This window comes from Pristiophorus japonicus, chromosome 9, assembly GCF_044704955.1.
Source record: "Pristiophorus japonicus isolate sPriJap1 chromosome 9, sPriJap1.hap1, whole genome shotgun sequence".
NCBI classification, from domain to species: domain Eukaryota; kingdom Metazoa; phylum Chordata; class Chondrichthyes; family Pristiophoridae; genus Pristiophorus; species Pristiophorus japonicus.
This window is the reverse complement of record NC_091985.1, coordinates 49,658,881-49,685,859: the sequence shown is the minus strand read 5'-3', so window position 1 is coordinate 49,685,859 and position 26,979 is coordinate 49,658,881. Positions and strand designations below refer to the sequence as shown.

At 45.8% G+C, this 26,979-nt stretch overlaps 1 protein-coding gene across 1 annotated transcript in view; it reads left to right on the top strand.

Annotated features, from left to right (window-relative positions):
* abcg5 (ATP-binding cassette, sub-family G (WHITE), member 5) overlaps window positions 1–26,979 on the top strand; it is a 90,072-nt gene that overhangs the window by 6,499 nt on the left and 56,594 nt on the right. The window contains exons 2-6 of the mRNA XM_070890962.1: window positions 4,690–4,811; window positions 6,448–6,584; window positions 14,238–14,333; window positions 25,168–25,300; window positions 25,821–25,960. Of these exons, the coding sequence (XP_070747063.1) occupies window positions 4,690–4,811; window positions 6,448–6,584; window positions 14,238–14,333; window positions 25,168–25,300; window positions 25,821–25,960 (628 nt within the window). The remainder of the gene's footprint in view (window positions 1–4,689; window positions 4,812–6,447; window positions 6,585–14,237; window positions 14,334–25,167; window positions 25,301–25,820; window positions 25,961–26,979) is intronic.

The following is a 26,979-nucleotide window of genomic DNA, read 5'->3' as shown; positions in this document are numbered from 1 at the left end:
TACCCTGTTCCGTCAGAAGGACAAATATAAAGCTTCATGGCAACACCCTCGCTCTAAGCATTGGCATCTGCTAGACTACGTCATCGTCCGAGCGAGGGACCACAAAGACGTGTACATCATCCGCACTATGACAGGAGCTGATGACTGTTGGATGTACCACCGCCTAATTCGCTCTATCATCACCGCCAACATTGCCCCAAAACAGCAATGGCAACAGAAACAAACCCGCAGGAAAATCAACGCCGGTGCATTCAAAGATCCTGCTAAGAAAGCCCTATTCAGCCAGCGCCTCGCTACCAACCTGACGATTCCCAGTGACCCAGAGACGCAGAGTGTCCACAGCGCCTGGTCTGCCCTCAAGGCCTCCATAGTTAGCATCTGTGAAGAGACGCTTGGCCACTTGACCAGGAAACACCAAGACTGGTTCGACGAGAACGACCAGGAGATCCAGGAGCTAATATGCTGCAAGCGCAAGGCATTCTTGGACTGGAAGCAGCAACACAACTCGAAGGCAAGAAAGCGGCTCCACAGATGTCTGAAGGCCGAGGTCCCAACAGAAAACCTGCGACCTAAAGGAAAGATGGTGCGTGGAGGAAGCTCAAGAAATTTAGCAGCTAGCCGACAATCACGACGTGTGAGGATTCTTCAACGTAATCAAGACGATCTACGGCCCAAGCACCCAAGGCCCTACCCCACTACTGGCTAAAAATAGAGAGGTGCTCATCAAGAACCGAAAGGCGGTCTCTGCCCGCTGGAAGAAGTACTTCGAGGATCTCTTCAACCGATGTGAGTGTTCTAGACTCCATCCCACAGCATGCCACCCGCCACCATCTCGGCACAACCCCAGCCCGGCATGAGGTTGAAAAGCACATCTGACAACTAAAGAACAAGAAGTCATCAGGAACAGATGAAATCCCTGCTGAAGCACTCAAATATGGTGGAGAAGCACTACTGGCACGAATCCATGACCACCTCTCTCTTGTCTGGAAGGAGGAGATCATGCTAGGAAATTTCAGAGATGCTGTATTTGTGACCATCTTCAAGAAAGGTGACCAGTCCGACTGCGTTAACTGTGGAGGAATCTCCCTGTTGTCGTCCACCGGGAAAGTCATCACAAGAATCCTCCTGAATCACCACCTTCCTGTGGCTGAAGAACTCCTCCCAGAGTCGTAATGGGGATTCCGTCCACTAAGTGGTGAATGGACATGATCTTCAACGTGCGGCAGATACAGGAGAAATGCAGGGAACAGCACAAACCCTGTGCATGGTCGCCTTTGACCTCACAAAAGCCTTCGACACTGTGGAGATTATGGGGCGTCCTCCTCAGATTCGGCTGCCTTCAAAGGTTTGTCCCCATTCTCCGCCTGCTCCATGATGACGTGTAAGCTATGATCCTGACCAACGGATCTACCACAGAGCCATCCCATATTCGGACCGGGGTCAAGCAAGGCTGTGTCATCGCACCAAAGCTCTTCTCGATCTTCCTTGCTTCAATGCTCCATCTCACCCTCAGCAAGTTCCCCGCTGGAGTGGAGCTAAATTATAGGACAATTGTTCAACCTCTGCCGCCTCCAGGCCAGATCCAAGGTCGTCCCATCCTCCGTCATCAAACTACAGTACGCAGACGATGCCTGCATCTGCGGACACTCTGAGGCTGAACTCCAAGCCATCATCAATGCCGTTACCGAGGTGTACGAGACCATGGGCCTTACACGTAAGACACAAGTCCTCTACCAACCTGCACCCACCGCACAGCACTCCCGCCCAGTTATCAAAATGCACGACGAGGCATGGACAACGTGGACCATTTTCCATACCTCGGGAGCCTACTGTCAAGAAGGGCAGACATCAACGATGATGTCCAACACTGCCTTCAGTGTGCCAGTGCAGCCTTCGGTTGCCTGAGGAAGAGAGTGTTTGAAGACCAGAACTTCAAACCTGGCACCAAGCTCATGGTCTACAGAGCACTGATGATACCCGCCCTCCTATATGACTCAGAGACATGGACTATGTACAGCAGGCACCTCAAAACACTGGAGAAGTACCACCATTGTTGCCTCTGCAATATCCTGCAAATCCATTGGCAGGATAGATGCACCAATGTAAGATATTGCTCATCCAGATTTCAAGGTCAGTAGGTCACACAGGGTTTGCCACCCAATAAAATTGACCATTATTTTATACTTTTGTTCAGGCCAATATCCCCAGCATCAAAGCACTGACCACGCTCGATCAGCTCCGCTGGACGGGCCACATCGTCCGTATGCCTGACACAAGACTCCCAAAACAAGCGCTCCAGTCGGAGCTCCAACACTGCAAGCAAGCCCCAGGTGGGCAGAGGAAACACTTCAAGGACACCCTCAAAGCCTCCTTGGGAAAAAATGTAACATCCCCACCGACACCTGGGAATCCCTGGCCCAAGGCCGCTCAAAGTGGAGGAAAACATCCGGGAAGGCGCTGAACACCTCGAATCTCTTCGCCGAGAGCAAGTTGAAGCCAAGCGACAGCGGAAGGAGCAGGTGACAACCCAGGCACCCCACCCACCCGTTCCTTGAACCACCATCTGCCCCACCTGTGACAGAGACTGTAGGTCCCGCATTGGACTTTTCAGTCACTGAGAACTAATTTCTTGTGTGGAGGCAAGTCATCCTCGACTTCGAGGGACTGCCTAAGATGATGATGATAGAATGGTTATGAGGTCAGAAACTCTGCTCAGGGTTGAGCAGGATGCTGAGGTTGCAAATGGTCCGGTTTAGCCTGAAACAGTGGCTGGAGAGGGGGATGGATCCAAAGAAAGGAAGCAAAGTTTGTTGCGGGGATCAAAGATGATGGTTTCAGTCTTTCTAATATTGAATCAATGCAAGATATTGTTCATCCGGATTTTGAGGTCAGTAGGTCACACAGGGTTTGCCACCCAATAAAATTACCCATTATTTCATACTGTTGTACATTCCTACTGATGATGGGGATTGTGACCTTTATTGTGATGTCAACCCAAGGTTTTTGATTTCCCGGAGAGTTTGAAACTAATGCCTTCAAAAACAAAATTAACTGAAGCTTTAAATCCAGGTTCCTAGTCACGAAGGGCACCATATTTTCCTACTTTATTAACAATGGAAATTAAACCACACTTGTTAGCATGGGACATTTCTCATCTATGGTTGGAAAGATGATGGCCTGGATTTTGCGTTGAGAGTAACAATGAGGCTATCAGCGTTCACCGTTATTATGGAGTAAATTGGATAGCAACGTCCGGAGTCCGCACATGCGCAGTTAAATGCGGAAATGTGGATGTTGCTGTCCGAGTTACCATGCACTTCCACAGGGTGCGCTATACTCATCATCATAGGCAATCTCTCGAGTCGAGGATGACTTTCCACACCAAAAAGTGCTCTATACTGGTACCTTGCTGAAAGATTCGGCATTGAAATTCATGTAAGGGCGTAAAGTTGCTGTACTTACCCACTAGTTACCCACTAAACATGTGAGAAAGTTAGGGCTGGTGCATTCGGGTGGAAGTTAATTTTTAATAGCATGATAAGTCATAGTTACTGCCAAACAATCTTTCTGGCAATGTAAATGTAATTTTTACAAGTATGGAGTCTCATTTCTTCTGAATTTAATTAGGGTTGGAGATTTTTTTTTTTTAAATTCAACTTTTTTTTTCCAACTTTCTTTTGTCTCTTTTATCTCTCTCTTTTAATCCCTCCTTTTTTCCCCCTCTATTTTGCTTTCTGTACATGATTTTACAATGAATTAAATCTAATTTATGCTTCCTGGTTTATACTTTGATTTTCGGTTCTGCGTGTCTCAGTGTGGATTCTTCAGTCTGCTTGGTTCAAGAGCCACGCTGCAGTTTATACTGCCATTGATGTGCCACAGATCCCCTGTAGATGGCGTCACTCTGGATTAGACACCCGAAGCCATTTAGGACTGAAATGAGGAGAAACTTCTTCAGTCAGAGAGTTGTTAACCTGTGGAATTCCCTGCCGCAGAGTTGTTGATGCCAGTTCATTGGATATAGTCAAGAGAGAGTTAGAAATGGCCCTTACGGCTAAGGGGATCAAGGGGTATGGAGAGAAAGCAGGAAAGGGGTACTGAGGGAGTGATCAGCCATGATATTGAATGGTGGTGCAGGCTCGAATGGCCTACTCCTGCATCTATTTTCTATGTTTCTAATAGGTTTATTTTAAAGAATCATTAATTTGTCCAGTTCCTTGTGGTTAAGGGACCAAATTTGGCAACAAATAAGCAATTTCACTTGGAGAGAATATTAGAAATTGAAATAATATCCCATTGGAGCAATAGAGAATACTCTTTTAAGATGAGAGCAGAGAAGAGGGTGCTTTACTTTACAGCTAAATGTGTATGCCTGACTTGGGATGCTGGCACTGGGTGCTTTATACCGCAAAATGTTCCACTATCCAGTGCTAAATTCTTCACCTTGATGAGCATAAAATTCACAAAGAAGGGATCAATAACTAAATAATCAGACTACAACTTCAGAAACCAGGAATGATTGAAACTGCACCTGTATTTACCACCTCACCCAATCCAAATCTTCCTTCAAGAGGAGAAATATGCAAAACATATGCTAAAATAATGCAAATGATAAATTTGGAAAATTGTAATGGTTTTTTTATTTGGCTGACCGATCACTGCTTTATGTTTAAAATTATGTTCTTACAGTGAGAGAGTTGGGCCTTGGTGGGATGTTCAGTCGTACCATAAAAAGTGGACAAGGCATATCCTGAAAGATGTCTCGTTTTATGTGGAAAGTGGACAACTTATGGGAATTTTGGGAAATTCTGGTAATTAATGCATAGATGACATAAATAGTTTGCTTTGTAGCTCTTGTTTTTCAGATTTATTTTTAAAAACTTGCTATTTATCTCAATTTGTCTCATATTTTCCCCCTTCTCTTTAGGTCTTCCCCATCATACACTATTCATCTAGACCAAGTCTGGGTAGCTGCCAGTGCTATTCTGTTACCAGCCTTTAGCAAGTGGACAATACTGCTGTGGTCAACCTCCTCCCCCATCCACAACTTAACCTCTTTAAGGAAATGGTTGGGTTCTGGTTGTTGTCTTCCCTTGATAGTCCCTCAGAAATCAGGAACTGGCTGGGGAATCATGCGTACAAACCATTTGCTCACCACTATTTGAGATAATGCCTTGGAGTAACTTCATGCAGCCACATTCCCTAGCCTTGCCAATTTTCTCGCCATTTCTGCATGAAGGTTTTACTCATGTTGAATGCTGTCAGCCCTCTGTTGTTTCAATCAAATGGCAATTCTTCATGTAGTAGCCTGGACAGTGATTATATTCAACGTTGGGGAAGTGTCGCAGCCAGCTCTGAACCTTTCTTTATCCAACTTTAAATCTCCGGGCGGGCGGGGGGGTCACTTGTTAACGATCATGGCTTGGAGTTTACGCTTGGTTGCGCTGGCCTATTCAGTGCAATTTGCTCGGAATCGGCCACACCAGCACAAAAGATCAAGGAATTTCAAGCGCAAATTAGTTTCAGCGCAAATCAAGTTTTTGCAATCTTTTGCCCTAATTTAAAAAAATATCACGCTGGAAGGTGGCCCTGCACTCAAAACTGGCCACGGTCCCAGATTGAATTAATCACTGGCGATTTTCTGCTAATTGCACCCGTTTGCGGGCCTGCTTTTTTAGGCACGAGAACACTAATAGGCACCTTTTTTTAAAAGCTTTAAATATTATAAAATATTTAATTTACTAAGAAATTGACTACTGGGCACCAATAAAACTAGTAAATGGTTCTGTATAGTTTATTAAAGTCATTTTCAGTTATTTAAAATCGGGTTACTCACTGGTGGTGGACTAGACACTTGGATTAAAAATGCTCATTTTTTTTGTGATAAACCCATTTTCAGTTGTATTAATAAAACTGCACCAGGTTAGCACTTTAAAATATATCAAGGAATGTTCTTTAATACAAAAAAAATTATTATGTTCTAAAATGCTGCCCGATTGCGCTGGTTCATGAAAGATTTTCCATTCGGTGATATGCAAATGAGTTTGAGTGGAAACATGAACAAAAAAAATCACTTCTGAAAACAATTTTGAACGCAATTTGTGCCTGGATTGCCGATTGTGCCCAAAGCATAAATTTTACCCTCACGTGTGGGTAACATTGTATTTTTCGCCCCATCTTCCCTAGCCAGAAGTGCTATTACCGATTGGATTGCTCCATTGACACCCTGGCAGAGATAAGCTAACTCAGCATAGATCAAGAATTGAACCTGAATTATCCTGGTTTGATATCTGGGAATTACAGGCTATTCTACCATAAAGGGGCATCACAGCTTGGACAATTTAAAATAAGATGCATAAAGACTTTAATTATTTTATTATTTGTATATAAAATGTTACTTGTAGATGTTTTGTTGTATAGCACCATGGTTATAATTTTATATTTTAGGGTCTGGAAAGACCACTTTGCTGGATGCAATTGCAGGAAGATTATGTGGGCCAGCAAACCTACTTGGTGATGTATATGTGAATGGGTGCAAACTGAAAAAGGAAGAATTTCATGACTGCTTTTCATACGTCTTACAGGTAATAATAATGCAATAAATATCTTAAACTGTAACCTTGTAACAATATGCATTCTTCTGCAACATTTTGATGTACCTAAGGAAAATTTACTGCAGTGCAAATGTTTTCAAGCATTGAACTGATTTTGCTTTCAATTTATTTAAGATATTTATATTTAAACGTATTTAGTAGAACTGTATTGAACGTATGCTGCAAAGCTCCTACCGTGACTCATCTGGTCAATGTGATGATTAGCTGAGCCAGACCGACAAAAGACTGCTCCAAGGTCAATCCTGGCCTTTGTTGAATTACTTTATCTGAGCCAAAGTGATAGTAGTGATGTCACAATTGGCTTAGCACCCCTGGATTAGAAAAGGGAAAGTCAGCAAGGATTCCCACTTGTGATTGCTATCCAGGAAAGTGAAGAATTCACCTCCAGATGTGTGCCAAGATTTACACACTGTTGGATGAAACGGAATATCCCACAATGTGGTGCAGCGCATTGGGAGTTCCAACACATAGGGCCCAAATTTGGCCATGACTTGCTCCAATTTTTTTGGAGTAAGTTGGTTATTCTGACCTAAGTTTTTAAAAAAAAAACACCATTTTCCCCAATAAACTTGCTCCAGAGTAACTCAATTAGGTACGATTTTTATTAGTTGAGTTTTTTTTCAAAAGGGGGCGTTCCCAGCCACTTACGCCAGTTTTGGCCATTTATGTCACTTTGACCAGCTAAAACTTACTAAAACTTAGGTCAGCACATGTGGCCAGCTCTGAAAAACATTGCGGGCAGTTAAGAATTTGGCGCAGGTTAGTACATTTCAAGCACCAAGACTTACAAAGCACAAAGATAAGCATTCAATAACAAATAAAAAATACAAGGAAGGTGAGAGGACCTGCACCAAGACTTACAAAGCACTAAACAAAGGCCAAAAAGTAATAAACAATAAAACAATAACAAATAAAAAAATAGAAGTCCTACCTTTTATGCCAGAAACAAGTTTTTTTTTTAAAGTTTCCCCCCCCAATCAAAACTCTTCTCACTAAACAAAGCACAACCATCAATAAATAAATAATAAAACTCAAGTCCTTCCTTTGCCCGGGAAGTCAGCGGGCCGGCCAGCCACTGCGGGAGGCCACTCAGCCAGGGATAGGGGCTGTGAGCATCAGGTCCTGCTCACAGCCCACAGGACACGCTGGGAGGGCGAGGAGCATGCGCGCAGACTCCACTGCGCATGCGCGCAGCTGCCGGCGGTGTTTTCTGTGCTGGACTGTTGCTCCGCCCCCCACTTCACTATGTACGCCACGCTAGTATACGGGAGACTCGGCAGAGCGGGCAAGATGGGGGCCACTTTTTTTCGCCGCCATTTCCAGCTCGCAAAGTCAGCGCATTTAGTGTAAGTGTGCCGAAAAAAGTGGTTGGGGAAAATTGGGTCCAAAGTGCTGAGATGGGAAGACATTGGCCTAGATTTTGCAGTGGTAATGATGGTGAAACTGTCAGCGTTTGCTGTCATTACCCATTGAAATTGACAGTGACATCAGGATTTAGCTCGTGCACAGATAAACGCGGAAATCCTGAAGCTGTGGTCAGTCATTCCCTGCTCTGCCACAGGTTGCGCTGTGGAACTCCCCAGAGCCAGCAAATCACTTGAACTGACAAAAACATTTTCAATGGAAACCTTTTACAGTGGAATATCGCTGTTTTTAAAAAAAAAAACACCCTGAAACAGTCTTGTTGAAAGAGGTGTAACTGGGTTTTTAACAGCATACTGAATGCTGAACAACCATTCTGGCCTTGTTAGTTATTTTATATTTGTGGAATGTGAAATCTTAATGTGATTAAGAATGAATATAATTTTTTTTAAAGTTTGTTTGATATTTTAGCTTCTACCTGTATATGTCCCAATCTTTATTTTACTCTCTGTTAAAAGTAAATTATAATCTGTGCATTTTACTGCCTGGTTTGCTGTCCGTGAGCACTCTTCAATGTGATTGGCTGTTTAGCCAGTTTGATGCCATCACTGTTGCTGGATGTTGGAGCTTCACTTCATTTGGCTCCAGATTCAAATTACAATCATAGAAATTTACAGCACGGAAGGAGGTCATTTCGGCCCATCATGTCCGTGCCGGCCAACAAGAGGCTATCCAGCCTAATCCCACTTTCCAGCTCTAGGTCCATAGCCCTGCAGGTTACAGCACTTCAAGTGCACATCCAAGCACTTTTTAAATGTGGTGAGGGTTTCTGCCTCTACCACCCTTTCAGGCAGTGAGTTCCAGACTCCCACAACCCTCTGAAGAAATTTCCCCTCAAATCCCCTCTAAATCTTCTACAAATGACTTTAAATTTATGCTCCCTGGTTGTTGACCCCTCTGCTTGGGGAAATAGGCCCTTTCTATGCACTATATCTAGGCCCCTCATAATTTTATACACCTCAATGAGGGCTCCCCTCAGCCTCCTCTGTTCCAAGGAAAATAAACCAAGCCTATCCAATCTGTCCTCCTAGCTAAGGTTCTCCATTCCCGGCAACATCCTCGTAAATCTCCTCTCTACACGCTCCAGTGCAATCACATCCTTCCTATAACATGGTGACTAGAACTGCACGCAGTACTCTAGCTGTGTGGCCTAACTAGTATTTTATACAGTTCAAGCATAACCCCCCTGCTCTTGTATTCTATGCCTCGGCTAATAAAGGCAAGCATTCCATAAGCTGCCTTAACCACATTGTCTACGTATCTTGACACCTTCAGGGATCTGTAGACATGCACTCCAAGGTTCCTCTGTTCCTCTACACTTCTCAGCCTGACCTCAGTAGTGGGTAAAATGATGGAATCAATTATTAAGGATGTCATAGCAGTGCATCTGGAAAATGGTGACATGATAGGTCCAAGTCAGCATGGATTTGTGAAAGGGAAATCATGCTTGACAAATCTTCTGGAATTTTTTGAGGATGTTTCCAGTAAAGTGGACAAAGGAGAACCAGTTGATGTGGTATATTTGGACTTTCAGAAGGCTTTCGACAAGGTCCCACACAAGAGATTAATGTGCAAAGTTAAAGCACATGGGATTGGGGGCAGTGTGCTGACGTGGATTGAGAACTGGTAGTCAGACAGGAAGCAAAGAGTAGGAGTAAACGGGTACTTTTCAGAATGGCAGGCAGTGACTAGTGGGGTGCCGCAAGGTTCTGTGCTGGGGCCCCAGCTGTTTACATTGTACATTAATGATTTAGACGAGGGGATTAAATGCAGTATCTCCAAATTTGCGGATGACACTAAGTTGGGTGGCAGTGTGAGCTGCGAGGAGGATGCTATTAGGCTGCAGAGTGACTTGGATAGGTTAGGTGAGTGGGCAAATGCATGGCAGATGAAGTATAATGTGGATAAATGTGAGGTTATCCACTTTGGTGGTAAAAACAGAGAGACAGACTAGTATCTGAATGGTGACAGATTAGGAAAAGGGAAGGTGCAACGAGACCTGGGTGTCATGGTACATCAGTCATTGAAGGTTGGCATGCAGGTACAGCAGGTGGTTAAGAAAGCAAATGGCATGTTGGCCTTCATAGCGAGGGGATTTGAATACAGGGGCAGGGAGGTGTTGCTACAGTTGTACAGGGCCTTGGTGAGGCCACACCTTGAGTATTGTGTACAGTTTTGGTCTCCTAGCTTGAGGAAGGACATTCTTGCTATTGAGGGAGTGCAGCGAAGATTCACCAGACTGATTCCCGGGATGGCGGGACTGACCTATCAAGAAAGACTGGATCAACTGGGCTTGTATTCACTGGAGTTCAGAAGAATGAGAGGGGACCTCATGGAAACGTTTAAAATTCTGACGGGTTTAGACAGGTTAGATGCAGGAAGAATGTTCCCAATGTTGGGGAAGTCCAGAACCAGGGGTCACAGTCTGAGGATAAGGGGTAAGCCATTTAGGACCGAGATGAGGAGAAACTTCTTCACCCAGAGAGTGGTAAACCTGTGGAATTCTCTACCACAGAAAGTAGTTGAGGCCAATTCACTAAATATATTCAAAAGGGAGTTAGATGAAGTCCTTACTACTCGGGGGATCAAGGGTTATGGCGAGAAAGCAGGAAGGGGGTACTGAAGTTTCATGTTCAGCCATGAACTCATTGAATGGCGGTGCAGGCTAGAAGGGCTGAATGGCCTGCTCCTGCACCTATTTTCTATGTTTCAGCATCCAACTATTTAATGTGTATTTCCTTTCCTTGTTAGCTCTCTACAAATGCATTACCTCAAACTTCACCGGATTAAATTCCATTTGCCACTGATCAGCCCTACTGACCAGTTGATTGATATCTTCCTGCAGTCTATAGTTTCCTTCTAAATTATTAATCACACAGCCGATTTTAGTATCATCTGCAAACTTCTTAATCATACCCCTTACATTCAAGTCCAGATCATTGATGTATACTACAAAAAGCAAGGGACCTAGCGTTGAGCCCTGTGGAACCCCACTGGAAACAGCCTCCCAGTCACAAAAACACCCACCGACCATTACCCTCTGCTTCCTGCCTTTGAGCCAATTTTGGATCCAACTTGCCACTTTGCCCTGGATTCCATGGGCTTTTACTTTCGTGCCCTGTCTGCCATATGGGACCCTATCAAAAGCCTTGTTGAAATCCATATACACTACATCAAACGCATTACCCTCATCGACCCTCCTTGTTACCGCCTCAAAAAATTCAATCGTTAGTCAGACTCGACGCTCCCTTAACAAATCCGTGCTGACTGTCCTTGATTAATCCGTGTCTTTCTAAATGAAGATTTATCCTGTCCTTCAGAATTTTTTGCAATAATTTTCCCACCACCGAGGTTAGGCTGACTGGCCTGTAATTACTCAGTGTATCTCTTTTTCCCTTCTTAAACAAAGTTATCACATTCGTAGTCCTCCAGTCCTCTGGCACCACACCTGAAGCCAGAGAGGATTGGTAAATGATGGTCAAAGTCTCTGCTATTTCCTCTTTTGCTTCGCTTAACAGCCTGGAATACATTTCATCCGGGACTGGGGACTTATCCACTTTCAAAGCATCTAAACCCTTTAATACTTCCTTTCTATGTTTATTTCAAGTAATATTTCAAACTCCTCCTCCCCGATAACAGTGTCTGCATCGCCCCTCCTTTGTGAAAACAAATGCAAAGTATTCATTTCGAACCATACCCGCATCTCCTGCCTCCACATACAAATTACCCTCATGGTCTCTAATAGGCCCTACCCTTTCTTTAGTTACCCTCTTGCACCTAATATATTTATAAAAATCTTTGGGTTTTCCTTGATTTTACTTGCCAAGAATTTTTCATGCTCTCTCTTTGCTTTCCTAATATCCTTTTTAATTAAGATCAGGAGAGCTGAAATTGACGCCACAGAGATTTTGGGGGGCAACTTTCTTTGAAGCCAGCGCGATTGCCTTCGCTTCGCTGCTGACCAGAAATTCCAGGCTATAGTGAAATTCCAATCTATGATGTAAGCTGTTGCTGAGCAAAGGTTAAGTGCTTTCCAACATGGAAGGATAGGGAAAGACCAAAGAAATGACTCCATTGAAGAGAATGGTGAAGCGTTTGCCCATCTGTACTTGGCTGAGGATGTTGTGTGGTGCAGGGAGACTAAGAAGAGGAAAGAGACTGATATATATTGGGATTTTACTTTTGATATTTCTTTGTGACAGTGGTCTGAGATGTTGAACACAAACAAGCCCTCTCTCCCTACAAACCAGAGTGTATCTTTACCAGTTGAATATCCAAGTAATTTGTAGCAAGTCCACAGGTTGAACAGAAAACCCTTGCCATTGTATTTCAGTTTTCTGGTTGTTTCATATGATCGTCCTTGAATTTGTAAGAGAGTAGAGTAAACGCTTCACGAGACTATGGCTTAGGCTATGAAATTCTAAACTATAAATGGATAAGTGAACGGTAGCAATAACAGATTTTCAGTAATTGCAAGCTTAATTTTTCCTCCCTGGAATGTTAGAAAATAACAAGAAGTCACTTCTGCTGCAAGAAATCTCAATGTGAACTTAACCCGGCCCAAATGTTAATTTTCCCAGAAGTCTCTCTGGTCCATTTATATCTCTCTGATGGATTAGGATGGACACAATTAGAACATGATCGGCTCAGATTTCCTTTCAAAATTTGACTGGGCAAAGAAAATTTAAACATAGCTCTTAAACTCAGATAGAGCTAGCACTCAAACTTCTGTTCAAGCAAAACCCGCAGAGGGAGAGAGGGGGCGGAGAGGGGGCGAGGAGGGGAGAGGGGGCGGAGAGGAGGCGAGGAGGGGAGAGGGGGCGGGAGGGGAGAGGGGGCGAGAAAGAAGGGAGAGAGGGGGCGAGAAGGGAGGGAGGGGAGAGGGGGCGAGAAGGGAGGGAGGGAGGGCGAGAAGGGAGCGCAAGGAGGGGGGGCGAGAAGGGAGGGGAAGGGGGGCGGGGAGGCGGAGGTCGGGGGGGAGGTGGAGGCAGAGGGGGGGGAGTCGGGTGGGGCGGAGGTTGGGAGTGGAGGTGGGGGGCGGGTCGAGAGCGGGGGGAGTCGGGAGCGGAGGTCGGGGGGGGCGTGGGGGTCGGGAGTGGGGGCGGAGGCGGAGGTCGGGGGTGGGGGGGAAGCGGGGGTCGGGGCGGGAAGCGGAGGACGGGTCCGGGGGCAGTGGGGGGAGTGGAAGAAGCGGGGGGGTGGAGCGGGAGTCAAGTCGGGTCGGGAGGAAGCAGGGGCTGGGTGTGGGAGGCAGCCTTATCGACACAGCCCCAGTGAGGCCATTCGGCCAGGGCTAGGGGCTGCGTGCTTCGGGCCTCTCCCACACAGTTTTGGGCACCTGGAGCTACTGCACATGCGCGCCCACTGTAGCTCGCATGTGTAGAGGTCCTGGCACTGTTTTCAGCGCGGGGGCCTGGCTCTGCCCCCCACGGCTCGTGCTCCAGAGGACCTGCAGGGAGACGGAGAATAGGTAAGATTTTTTTTAGGCACACTTTGTGGCGCGAAAAACGGGCGTCCAGGTCGGGGCTGCGCTGTTCTAGGCACAGCCCGAAACTTGGGCCCAATGAATTTATATTCCATTCGACAGTTTTTTACAATACAGATTGTTTCACAAGTGATGGTTACATGAAGATGTTCTTTCATATTGCTGAAAAATTGTTGAACTATTCTGGAGGTGAGGTTACATGGCACATTTTAAAAAGTGGGCATGAATGGCACTTTTGCCACCCAGTGGTAAGAAATTATACAGATACCTGTTCTGTGCTGAATTAGTTGATCTCACTCAGGGCAAAATATTGGATACTACAACCAGCATTTGTGCCCATATGCAAGAAGGTGGAAAAATCAATCAACAATTACCATTGCAGCTTATTGTCCAGTAACCCATAATGGAAAATATATATTTGTGGAAATCTGATGAGGATTGGCCGTAATGATATTTTGCAGTTGAAGAGCCTACCGGTTCAACACATACCATCTTGGCCCATCCCATTAACACTATTCTCTGCCCACCCTGCCCTCCCACCCTCCCCCCCCCCCACACACACAGCATGAGTCACTGTCTTCAGGGAAAGAAGGAAATATGCTTGTGTGGAAGATTTTACTACAAAAATACTAAAGAACAGTAATTTCTGTAAATTAGACAGCAACTCCACATTTAATTTCCAAGCTGAACTCACAGCACTCTCTTTTCTTCTTCAGAGTGACAATTTACTCAGCTACCTCACAGTGGAGGAAACACTGACTTACACAGCCTTACTAACACTTCGTGGACATTCTAACGCCATCAAAAAAAAGGTACACTTTGTTTTTTTGAATCCGGGTTAGCACAGAAACTATTTTTTGAAAGGATATTATCAGTGGCAACATAGAGTTATAGGCACTGTTAGTGTGATACTTTTATCATATCACCACTGTTTTACAGGGGTCTTATGCTAGCAGAATAAATAATGAATTTCAATGTTCTCAACCCAGTTCCCACCAGGCTTGCATCCAGAGCACAAAACTGGTATTTTGTTTGACCTAAATGGAGATCTCAGTAAAAGAGGTCATAAGCATAACTGTTGTGGGAAATGGAAATATTACACTGGTGTAGAAGAGGGTCTTGTTTCAATATTAGCGTTATATACATTGTTGGAGCACAGTATAGAGAGCTTTACTCTGAATCTAATTGGTGCTACTCCTGACCTGAGACTGCTTGATGTTGACACTGGGTGCCTGAAATGGACTCTGCACCGGGTACGCTGACAAAATGGCAGCGATTGACAGCGGGACGGACGTCTGCTCTGAACCTGCCTCCTTTTAAATTTCCCAAGTGTCGGCTCTGCTTGCGGTTTGCAGATCCGGCACTAAGCAGTGGGTCAGGCAATTGATATACTTAAGGTATTTAAGCAGTATTTTGCCAGGTCCTAACAATTTTTCCAAGTTTTTTTTCAAGAATCCCTGCGCTCAGGGATCAGGTCATGTAACTGTGTCGGGTTTTCAATTACTCTCCGTTGCTGTGAATAGTTGACAGCTGAAAAAGTGGCATAAAAGTGGTCCAAGTCAACATGGATTTATGAAAGGGAATTCTTGCTTGACAAATCTTCTATAATTTTTTGAGGATGTAACTAGTAGAGTGGACAAGGGAGAACCAGTGGATGTGCTGTATTTGGACTTTCAAAAGGCTTTTGACAAGGTCCCACACAAGAGATTGGTGTGCAAAATTAAACCACATGGTGTTGTGTATCTGTAAAGCATGCACTCCCATGTTCTGCCACCAGGGAGCGGACCCCCTGAAGTCCCAATGGATCCCAACATCTCTTAGGAGCGCTGTATATAAGCCGGCCTCTAAGGCCTGTTCCTCACTCTGGAGTGTCTTAATAAAGACTGAGGTCACTGTTACTTTAACCTTCCTGTGTGCAGTCTCATCTGTGTTAGGAACACAGAACTGGTTGGCAGGCAGGAAGCAGAGAGTTGGGATAAACTGGTCCTTTTCAGAATGGCAGGCAGTGATTAGTGGAGTGCCACAGGGCTCCGTGCTGGGACCCCAGCAATTTACAATATACATCAATGATATAGATGAAGAAATTGAGAGTAATATCTCCAAGTTTGCAGATGACGCGAAGCTGGGTGGTGGTGTGAGCTGTGAGGAGGATGCTAAGAGGCTGCAGGGTGAGATTTACAGGTTAGGTGAGTGGGCAAATGCATGGCAGATGCAGTATAATGTGGATAAATGTGAGGTTATCCACTTTGGTGGCAAAAACAGGAAGACGGAATATTATCTGAATGGTGACTGATTAGGAAAAGGGGAGTTGCAACGAGACCTGGGTGTCATAGTACATCAGTCATTGAAGGTTGGCATGCAGGTGCAGCAGGCGGTGAAGAATGGTATGTTCGCCTTCATAGCTAGGTGATTTGAGTATCGGAGCAGGGAGGTCATGCTGTAGCTGTACAGGGCCTTGGTGAGGCCTCACCTGCAATATTGTGTTCAGTTTTGGTCTCCTAATCTGAGGAAGGATGTTATTGAGGGAGTGCAGTGAAGTTTCACCAGACTGATTCCCGGTATGGCAGGATTGTCATATGAGGAGAGATTGGATCGACTGGGCCTGTATTCACTGGAGTTTAGAGGGTATCGCATAGAAACATATAAAATTCTGACGGGACTGGACAGGTTAGATGCAGGAAGAATGTTCCTGATGTGAGGGGAGTCCAGAACCAGGGGTCACAGTCTAAGGATAAGGGGTAAGCCATTTAGGACCGAGATGAGGAGAAACTTCTTCACCCAGAGTTGTTAACCTGTGGAATTCGCTTCCACAGAGAGTCATTGATGCCAGTTCATTGGATATATTCAAGAGGGAGTTGGATATGGCCCTTACGGCTAAAGGGATCAAGGGGTATGGAAAGAAAGCAGGAAAGGAGTACTGAGGTGAATGATCGACCATGATCTTACTGAATGGTGGTGCAGGCTCAAAGGGCTGAATGGCCTACTCCTGCACCTATTTTCTATGTTTCAAAAAGCTACCATTTCACAGCTGTTCAATTTCCAATCTTAGAAGCTGGAGCCTTCAGGATTTAGAATACACTTTTTAGCTTTGTGGAGATTTGAAGTGTTTTTAGTGAACTCTCTATCCGGTGTATCCTCCTTGGAGGAAACTCACCATTGAGAGATCGCTTTTGTGATCTCAACTTCAGCTGCCATCTATTCCAATCAGCATCAGTGCCCTTGAAAAATCTCACCTTGGTCCTCAGAATCCCACCACAATCAGCACCAACACCAGCATCAGCAGGCACACCAGCATCACCAACAACACCAGCATCACCAGGCACATCAGCAGCACTATCAACAGCACCAGCCTTCTCCACAATCACCTGATGCTGCACAGGACACAGGGCATCAGCACCTGATCACAGGGATGGCCTCACCATAGCCAGATTGACTTCACTTGATGTTGTACACCCTGACTGCCACATGATGCACCAGGTTGGCACCACCCCACACCAACACCATTAAGCATCCCTACAATGCCCAAGCCATTCCTTTTATACTTATCATCATTGCAGGGGGTACTGTTATTTTTCACCATTCACTGCAACTCACTAAGTCACTTCCAAATGTGCACCCAGACCTGTCCAAGAAGGCAAAGTGTTGAAAGTAAAGATTTTAATGTTTGACAACACATTAACAGAAACTTGTCATGAACATTCACGATAACACCTAAGTGCCTACCCTTGTGTGTTGTTAGTTGGTATGATTGGACAATGATGAGAGTGAGTATGAGGGGTGGCTAGTGAGATGGGGAAGCGATAATGTAAACAGAGAGATGGGTGAAGGTGTAAGTAAGGATGAGTAGGGTAAGGAAGGCAGAGTGATGGGGTTGTGATGAGTGGCACAGCTGGATGAGGTTGAGTGTGGCTTTGCAATAACATTTCATGCTCTACTGAGATCATTGAAAGGTTTACGCCACTGCAGCCAGGTCCTCCTGATGACATCTCTGCTTGTGGCCTCCTGTGCAATGTGCAACCAAGCTGAGTTGGTGTCCTGGGGAGGTCTCTTCTGTAAAGTCCTTACTCTACAGCATGAAACCACACGAGGCACATTCCAGGGACAAGGCCACTCTGTGACCTTAACTTTTTATTACAGGACCCCAGAAGTGGGACCTCCCTTTATATACCTGTGTGATCAGGTAAGGAGTGTCTCCCACAAGTTCACCCCTTGTGGTCAAGGTGTGCATCTAAGTTGAGTGTAGACAGTAATACAGTGGTGTTACATTGTAGTTACAAACATGACACCACCTTCTCCCCCCCCAAAGTCTTACTGGGATCATAGGTTTAGTCTTTCAGGTGGTCTGCACTCCCTTGTGGAGCGCCGCAGTTGGGGCTCTGGTTGTTGGACACTGACGTGAGTGTCTGTCACCTGTGGTGATTCCGGCCTGTCCGGGCTGACCTCAGGGGACTGTGCATTCTTCTGATTGCTCTTGTTGCACGTTCGCTGGCGGTAGTGTGAGCTCCATCTCATGGTCTTCTTCAGGTTCCTCCATGTCCATGCTGAACCTTTTTTTTAACTTGGCCCAGATGCTTACGGCATATCTGGCCATTGCTGAGTTTTACCACGATGACCCTATTCCCCTCTTTGCCAATTACAGTACCCTCAAGCCATTTGGGCCCCATGGCATGATTGAGGACGAATACAGGATAATTTATTTCTATACATCTCCCCCTTGAATTACGGTCATGGTACTCGTTTTGTGACTTGCGCTTGCCCTCAACTATGTCGGTCAGGACTGGGTGGATGAGGGACAACCGAGTTTTGAGTATCCGTTTCATGAGTAGCTCTGCGGGCGGGATCCCCGTGAGCGAGTGCGGGTGAGATCTATAGGCCAGCAGCAGTCGCGATAGGCGGCATTGTAGGGAGGGTCCTTGTATCCTGAGCATGCCTTGCTTAATGATTTGGACTGCCCGTTCCGCCTGGCCATTGGAGGCCGGCTTGAACGGCGCAGTTCTGACGTGGTTGAAGACATTGCCCGACATAAACTCCCGGAATTCATAGCTTGCGAAACACGGGACATTATCACTAACCAGGATGTCTGGCAAGCCATGGGTTGCAAAGATCGCACGTAGGCTTTCCACGGTGGTGGATGATGTGCAAGAATTCAGGATGATGCACTCGATCCATTTCGAGTACGCATCTACAACAATGAGGAACATCTTCCCCATGAGCGGGCCCGCGTAGTCAAAATGAATGCGTCACCATGGCTTGGTGGGCCAGGGCCACGGGCTGAGTGGGGTCTCCCTGGGGGCATTACCCAGCTGGGCACAGGTCGTACACCTGCGAACACAGTGTTCCAGGTCTGACTCAATTCCAGGCCACCAAACGTGTGACCGGGCAATGGCCTTCATAAGAACAGAAGAACAGAAGAATTAGGAACAGGAGTAGGCCATCTAGCCCCTCGAGCCTGCTCCACCATTCAACAAGATCATGGCTAATCTGGCCGTGGACTCGGCTCCACTTACCCGCCCGCTCTCCGTAATCCTTAATTCCCTTATTGGTTAAAAATCTAACTCTCTGTGATTTGAATACATTCAATGAGCTAGCCTCAACTGCTTCCTTGGGCAGAGAATTCCACAGATTCACAACCCTCTGGGAGAAGAAATTCCTTCTCAACTCGGTTTTAAATTGGCTCCCCCATATTTTGAGGCTGTGCCCCCTAGTTCTAGTCTCCCTGACCAGTGGAAACAACCTCTCTATCTTGTCTTATCCCTTTCATTATTTTAAATGTTTCTATAAGTCCAGAACTAAGGATTACTACTAGGGGGATCAAGGGGTATGGCGAGAAAGTAGGATTTGGGTTCTGAAGTTGCATGTTCAGCCATGAACTCATTGAATGACGGTGCAGGCTTGAAGGGCCGAATGGCCTATTCCTGCACCTATTTTCTATGTTTCTATAATCACCCCTCATCCTTCTGAACTCCAACGAGTAAAGACCCAGTCTGCTCAATCTATCATCATAAGGTAACCCTCTCATCTCCGGAATCAGCCTAGTGACTCGTCTCTGTACCCCCTCCAAAGCTGGTATATCTTTCCTTAAGTAAGGTGACCAAAACTGCACGCAGTACTCCGAGTGCGGCCTCACTAATACCCTATACAGTTGCAGCAGGACCTCCCTGCTTTTGTACTCCATCCCTCTCGCAATGAAGGCCAACATTCCATTCGCCTTCCTGATTACCTGCTGCACCTGCAAACTAACTTTTTGGGATTCATGCACAAGGATCCCCAGGTCCCTCTACACCGCAGCATGTTGTAATTTCTCCCCATTCAAATAATATTCCCTTTTACTGTTTTTTTTTTCCCAAGGTGGATGACCTCACATTTTCCAACATTGTATTCCATCTGCCAAACCTTAGCCCATTCGCTTAACCTATCTAAATCTCTTTGCAGCCTCTCTGTGTCCTCTACACAACCCGCTTTCCCACTAATCTTTGTGTCATCTGAAAATTTTGTTACACTACACTCTGTCCCCTCTTCCAGGTCATCTATGTATATTGTAGACAGTTGTGGTCCCAGCACCGATCCCTGTGGCACACCACTAACCACCGATTTCCACCCCGAAAAGGACCCATTTATCCCGACTCTCTGCATTCTGTTAGCCAGCCAATTCTCGATCCATGCTAATACATTTCCTCTGACTCCGCGTACATTTATCTTCTGCAGTAACCTTTTGTGTGGCACCTTATCGAATGCCTTTTGGAAATCTAAATACACCACATCCATCGGTACACCTCTATCTACCATGCTCGTTATATCCTCAAAGAATTCCAGTAAATTAGTTAAACATGATTTCCCCTTCATGAATCCATGTTGCGTCTGCTTGATTGCACTATTCCTATCTAGATGTCCCGCTATTTCTTCCTTAATGATAGCTTCAAGCATTTTCCCCACTACAGATGTTAAACTAACCGGCCTATAGTTACCTGCCTTTTGTCTGCCCCCTTTTTTAAACAGAGGCGTTACATTAACTGCTTTCCAATCCGCTGGTACCTCCCCAGAGTCCAGAGAATTTTGGTAGATTATAACGAATGCATCTGCTGTAACTTCCGCCATCTCTTTTCATACCCTGGGATGCATTTCATCCGGACCAGGGGACTTGTCTACCTTGAGTCCCATTAGCCTATCCAGCACTACCCCCCCTAGTGATGGTGATTATCTCAAGGTCCTCCCTTCCCACATTCCCGTGACCAGCAATTTTTGGCATGGTTTTTGTGTCTTCCATTGTGAAGACCGAAGCAAAATAATTGTTTAAAGTCTCAGCCATTTCCACATTTCCCATTATTAAATTCCCCTTCTCACCTTCTAAGGGACCAACATTTACTTTAGTCACACTTTTCCGTTTTATATATCTGTAAAAGCTTTTACTATCTGATTTATGTTTTGCGCAAGTTTACTTTCGTAATCTATCTTTCCTTTCTTCATTGCTTTCTTAGTCATTCTTTGCTGTCGTTTAAAATTTTCCCAATCTTCTTGTTTCCCACTACCTTGGCCACCTTATACGCATTGGTTTTTAATTTGATACTCTCCCTTATTTCCTTCATTATCCACGGCTGGTTACCCCTTCTCTTACCGCCCTTCATCATCACAATGCCTGGGTGCTCGCTGTGGAGTTCCCTGATGAATGCCTCCCTGCCCTTCTGGGGCATGACTACCCAGCTGCCCCATAACAGGCGGTCGGCTTGGATGGAGAGCTCATCCATCTGCCCGTGGAATAGTCTGACCTCCTCCTCAGGGCATGCACCATGTGTGGGCGCCCAATCCTCAGTCAGGACACATTTCTTATCAAGGATAGGAGTGCATCTCTGTTTGTCCAGATTTTGACCTGGCGGGCTGTGATGGGGGAGCCTGCACTGTCAAAGGCATCGACAGCCATGACCATCTCAGCGCTTTGCTCAGCTGCCCCCTCGGTGGTGGCCAGTGGGAGCCTGCTGAGTGCGTGAGTGTAGTTTTCAGTGCCGGGCTGGTGCCGGATGGAGTAGTCATAAGCAGCTAGCGTGAGAGCCCATCGCTGTATGCGAGCTGATGCGTTGGCATTGACAGCCTTGCTGTCTGACAACAGGGATGTGAGTGGCTTGTGGTCCGTCTCTAATTCAAACTTCCTAACTAAGAGGTACTGATGCTTTTTTTTTTTACACCATAGACACATGCAAGCGTTCCTTCTCGACCATCCCATAGTCCCATTCTGCTTGAGAGAGCGTCCTGGAGGTATAAGCCACAGGTTGTAGCTGACCCTCAGCATTACCCTGCTGTAACACGCACCCAATCCCATAGGATGATGCATCACATGTCAGAACTAAACGTTTACAGGGGTCATACAGGGTCAACAACTTGTTTGAACAAAGTAGGTTTTGCGCCCGATTAAAAGCCAGTTCTTGACGGTCTCCCCAAAACCAATCGCAACCCTTACGCAGGAGCACGTGTAGCGGCTCCAACAACGTGCTCAAGTTCGGCAGAAAGTTCCTGAAATAGTTCAACAGTCCCAGGAATGAACGCAGCTCCGATGTGTTGCAGGGCCTGGGTGCTCGTCGAATCGCCTCTGTTTTGGATTCGGTGAGCCGAATCCCATCTGCAGCAACCCTCCTGCCCAGAAACTCAACCTCGGGAGCTAAGAACATGCATTTAGTCGCAGGCGTACCCGGTCCAGTTGGCGTAGCACCACCTCCAGGTTGTGGAGGTGTTCCTCGGTGTCTCGACCCGTGATGAGGATGTCATCCTGGAATACGATCGTTCCCAGATGGATTTAAGCAGGCTTTCCATGTTACGTTGAAAAACCGCGGCCGCTGATCGAATGCCAAACGGGCACCTGTTATACGCAAACTGTCCCTTGTGCGTGGTGATGGTGGTCAGTCGTTTGGATTCGTTGGCCAAGTCTTGGGTCATATAGGCTGAAGTGAGGTCCAACTTGGTGAACAGCTTGCCGCCTGCCAGCGTGGCGAAGAGGTCCTCCGCTCTTGGGAGCGGGTATTGGTCTTGTAGTCGCCACAGATCCTGATGGAGCCATCCGCTTTTAGAACGGGAACGATGGGGCTCGCCCAGTCGCTGAATTCAACAGGCGAGATGATGTCCTCTCGCAACAGCCGGTCCAATTCGCTCTCGATTTTTTCCCGCATCACATATGGCACCGCTCTGGCTTTGTGGTGCGCTGGCCTGGCGTCTGGGGTGATGTGTATCACTACTTTAGTGCCTTTGAAAGTCCAGACGCCCGGTTGGAATCGTGACTCGAATTGTTGTAGGATTTGTGAGCACGAATTTCGCTCCACCGAGGACAGTGCGTGAACATCCCTCCATTTCTAGTTCATCTCGGCTAACCAGCTCCTCCCCAACAGTGCGGGACCATTGCCCGGGACAATTCAGAGTGGCAGCCGGCTCACTAACCCATTGCACTGCCTAGCATCGGAATGATTTCTTTGGTGTAAGTCCGTAATTGTGTCTCAATACATTCTAATTTGGGTCTACTGGCTTTGAGTGGCCATAGCTTCTCAAATTGCTGAACGCCCATGAGTGACTGGCTGGCCCTGGTGTCCAGCTCCATTTGTAGTGAGATACTGTTCAACAAAACCCTCATCATCATTGGTGGCGTTTTGGTGTATGAACTGTGAATATTCGCCGCATGGACCCACTGATCCTCGGCGTCCATCGATTTGCCCCAAAAATCATCCTGCCTCACAGAACCCTCTTCTGGTCCACCTGCCTCATATATTAGTCTGGTTGTAGGTTTTCTGCACATTCGAGCTAAATGGCCACTGAGGTTGGGATCTGCAAGATCTGGCTGAATGTTTTCCCCCACACCTCCAGCATGAGTTAAAATTTCCATTGTTGGGGACAAAGGAACTATGGCCTGGAATTCGCGCTGACTGTCCCTTTGGCTGCTCTTAAGTACCCTATTAGTGGGTGTCAATGGCCCCATCCCGGGCCACATTGTCCACTGTGATGGCGTGAACGTCCGTTCAGCCTGCCATTGTCTCTGTTGAGGTCCTGCTCTGGGGTCTATTGCTGCCTGGTAAATGTCAGACTGCCCCTGCCTGTCTGCGGGGATCTGAGTAGCATTGATGATGTTGACTCCCTGATCCATCGGCGCGTTAGAGGCAGAATTGCGCGCGTAAATCATTTTCATGTCTTCCTCCCCCGCCATGAAAGTTTGAGCTAACAACGCTGCTGCTTCCAAGGTCAAGTCCTTGGTCTCAATTAACTTGCGAAAAATTCCCGCATGACTGATACCCTCGATAAAGAAGTCCCTTGGCATCTCCCCACTGCAGGCGTCTGTGAACTTAGAGGCTGGCCAAATGCCAGAGGTCCGGTATGCTCTGTCCTTCACGACGTCAGTGGGTGCCGAATCTGTATCGAGCCATGTGTATGCTGCTCGCCGATTTGAGGTGCTCCCTGATTAATTTGCTGAGCTCTTCAAAGGTTTTGTCTGACGGCTTTTCGGGTGCCAGTAAGTCCTTCATGAGCGCATAAGTCTTTGGCCCGCAGCTGGTCAGGAGATGAGCCCTTCGCTTGTCGGCCGCTGCATCGCCCAGCCAGTCTTTCGTAACAAAACTTTGCTGAAGCCTCTCGCCAAAATCGTCCCAGTTTTCCCCAACACAGTACCGTTCCTCTGTGCTACCGGTGGCCATTCACATGGGTCGTGAATTCCCGTTTCTCGTCGCCAATGTAAAGTCCTTACTCTACAGTATGAAACCACACGAGGCACATTCCAAGGACAAGGCCACTCTGTGGCCTTAACTCTTTATTACAGGACCCCAGAAGTGATGACCCTGCATGGGACCTCCCTTTATATACCTGTGTGATCAGGTAAGGAGTGTCTCCCACAAGTTCACCCCCTATGGTCAAGGTGTGCATCTAAGTTGAGTGTATACAGTAATACAGTGGTGTTACATTGTATTTACAAACATGACATCGTCCACCCATTGGAAGGGAAGCAAACCTCCCTGCGTGCTGTGACTCCCTCCATAAGCATATGGAGGGTGTCATGGGAGAGCCTGGGTGCAACCGTGCACCTTTGTGCAGTGCTTGTCAGTGTTTGCAGTACCTCAGTGCTGCAGAATACTGATAGCACAACTCAGAATAAATATGGACGTGGTCCCTTTAAGGAAACCGACTGATGACGTATCATCGACGATGTCATTAGACCCGCTTCCTTGTAATTGGCCGGGAACCTCGCCAAGTGGGCTTAACAAGCCCCATCATCGTAAAATCATGTCGGAGGCCGGAAACGACATAGCTGCGGGGTAGTGACTCGTTGAAGACGTCGCCCACCCCAGACCCACCGAGGTTGATAAAATTCAGCACTACGTGCAAATAAAGTACACTTGGCTTTTATACACACACACTTTCTCTGATAAGCTCCATGAACTGCTGTACGTTTTAGTTCTTAATTTGTTGAAGAATTATATTAATGTAGAGAGAAGATTTAGGTGCCATTGTTTGTTGTAGGATCGCTTGGCTTGGGCATAAGGCTGCATGTTTCACTGCTCTGCTGTTTGCACTTTGATTATTTTAACATGTGATTTACCCTGGTAAAGATTATTAGGCTATGGTTGACCATAGGATTGAAACACAATGAAAAATGCATTAATAGATCTTGTATACTGGTGTCTGTAGGTGAAGTCTGTCATGTTAGAGCTCAGCCTGAGTCATGTAGCCAATCACGTGATTGGAGGCCGTGTTTTTCGGGGGATTTCTGGTGGTGAAAGATGTCGGGTCTCTATAGCAGCACAGCTTCTCCAAGATCCCAGTAAGACCGTGTTTTAATATAATTTTAATCCACTTTTACATTAATGTGATACAGGGTACTTCAAAGAATACCTGGGAATTATTAAAAAAGTAATAATTTAATTGAAGGTTTTGAATTCAACTACAATGGGAGGAAAGCTGGAGTTTAGTCTGAGCACACAATATTTGGTCACAGCTTTGAAACTGAATTTAATTTTATATTTAAAATATTTGATTATTTGACTTGATTTTTCCTTTTCTTCCCATTAATTTAGCAATTATAATTCTTAACCAGCAACTAAAGAGTGCATTATCTTAAGTTATTGTATCATTTACAAATGATTTTTTTAACGCTACAGTATTACCTTTCAAACAATTGTGCTATATTGACAAGAGGATACTAACCGTTTCTTGGAATGCAATTTTTTTAAATTGAGAAATCTTTGTGAAGGGCCAAAGTTCATTCTTGCAATATTATCAGTGAGAAAACAGTTGTACATTATATATTATACTTTAATAAATTATTATTTTTTTTTAATCAGAAGTCATTTTGCTCGATGAACCAACCACAGGCCTGGACAGTATGACGTCCAACCAGATTATTGTCTTACTTTCTGAACTAGCTCACAAAAATCAAATTGTCATCTTATCAATTCATCAACCTCGATCAGAACTTTTCAAGGTGAGCATGCTGTCAACGATCAAGATTTGTCAAATTAAGGGATCGAGGGTTGAGTGTGATCTCACTACAAATTTACAGTCTGTTTGCTCAGGTAGGGCAATGCATTTGTACTCTGAAATATTGGGGGAAATAGTCTATGGGCTGGATTTTCGGCTTTTTGCGATTTCGCCCATTTTGCGATGGCGTGCAACTTTCGCCAAATGAAAGTTCACCATGAGTATTAGTGTTAACTCCGGCGTTGCAGCACAGAATTTGTGTGCCGGAGCCGAAAGTTCCGTCGCTAAAAAAATAGTCCGTTCTGCAAATGTGGGAATTTTTATTTTCCCGCGCTTCTTGTCTGCTGTCTGATCGCAAACGCTAATGCAGGGCATGGCCGCGCTGATGTGCAATACACCCGGGGCTGAATCAGCCATTTTATAATTCGATTTTGATCGTGGAGGAGGAGGAGGATAGCAGACAGCGTGCCAGGCGATTTACTCAAGAGGCTAACAAAGCTCTTGTGGAGGCTGTGGAGAGGAGATGGCAAGAATTACACTGGAGGGGTGGATCTTAGACCCCTGCCATCCATTTTTCATAGAATATGGAGGGAAATCGCTGAGGAGGTCTCTGCTTCAGACACAGTGGCCAAGAGTGGGTAGCAGTGCCGAAAAAAGTTTAATGATCTTTCAAGAGTCATTAGAGTGAGTACAATTTTTCTTGATTCATTCCTTTTATTATTTCAATTATAAATCTGACACTCTATTTGTTCTCATGCTGTTGCTGTCTCCCAGCACTCTGTGGGTTGCCTCCTAAAATGCATGACGCATAGGTAGGCTTAGTTTGGCACACTATTTGCCATGAATGATCTTTACACATTATTAAGATTGCTTTCTGAGATCTCGTAAGATGTTCCTGTACTTCGATGTCCTCCTGATAAACCACGTGTAACTTCCAAGGCCATTAAACCGAGGACTTTATTACATTCAGGCAGCATGGTATAAGTGCATTGGTGGCTATCTTTGTGTGCTACAAGAGCCAGG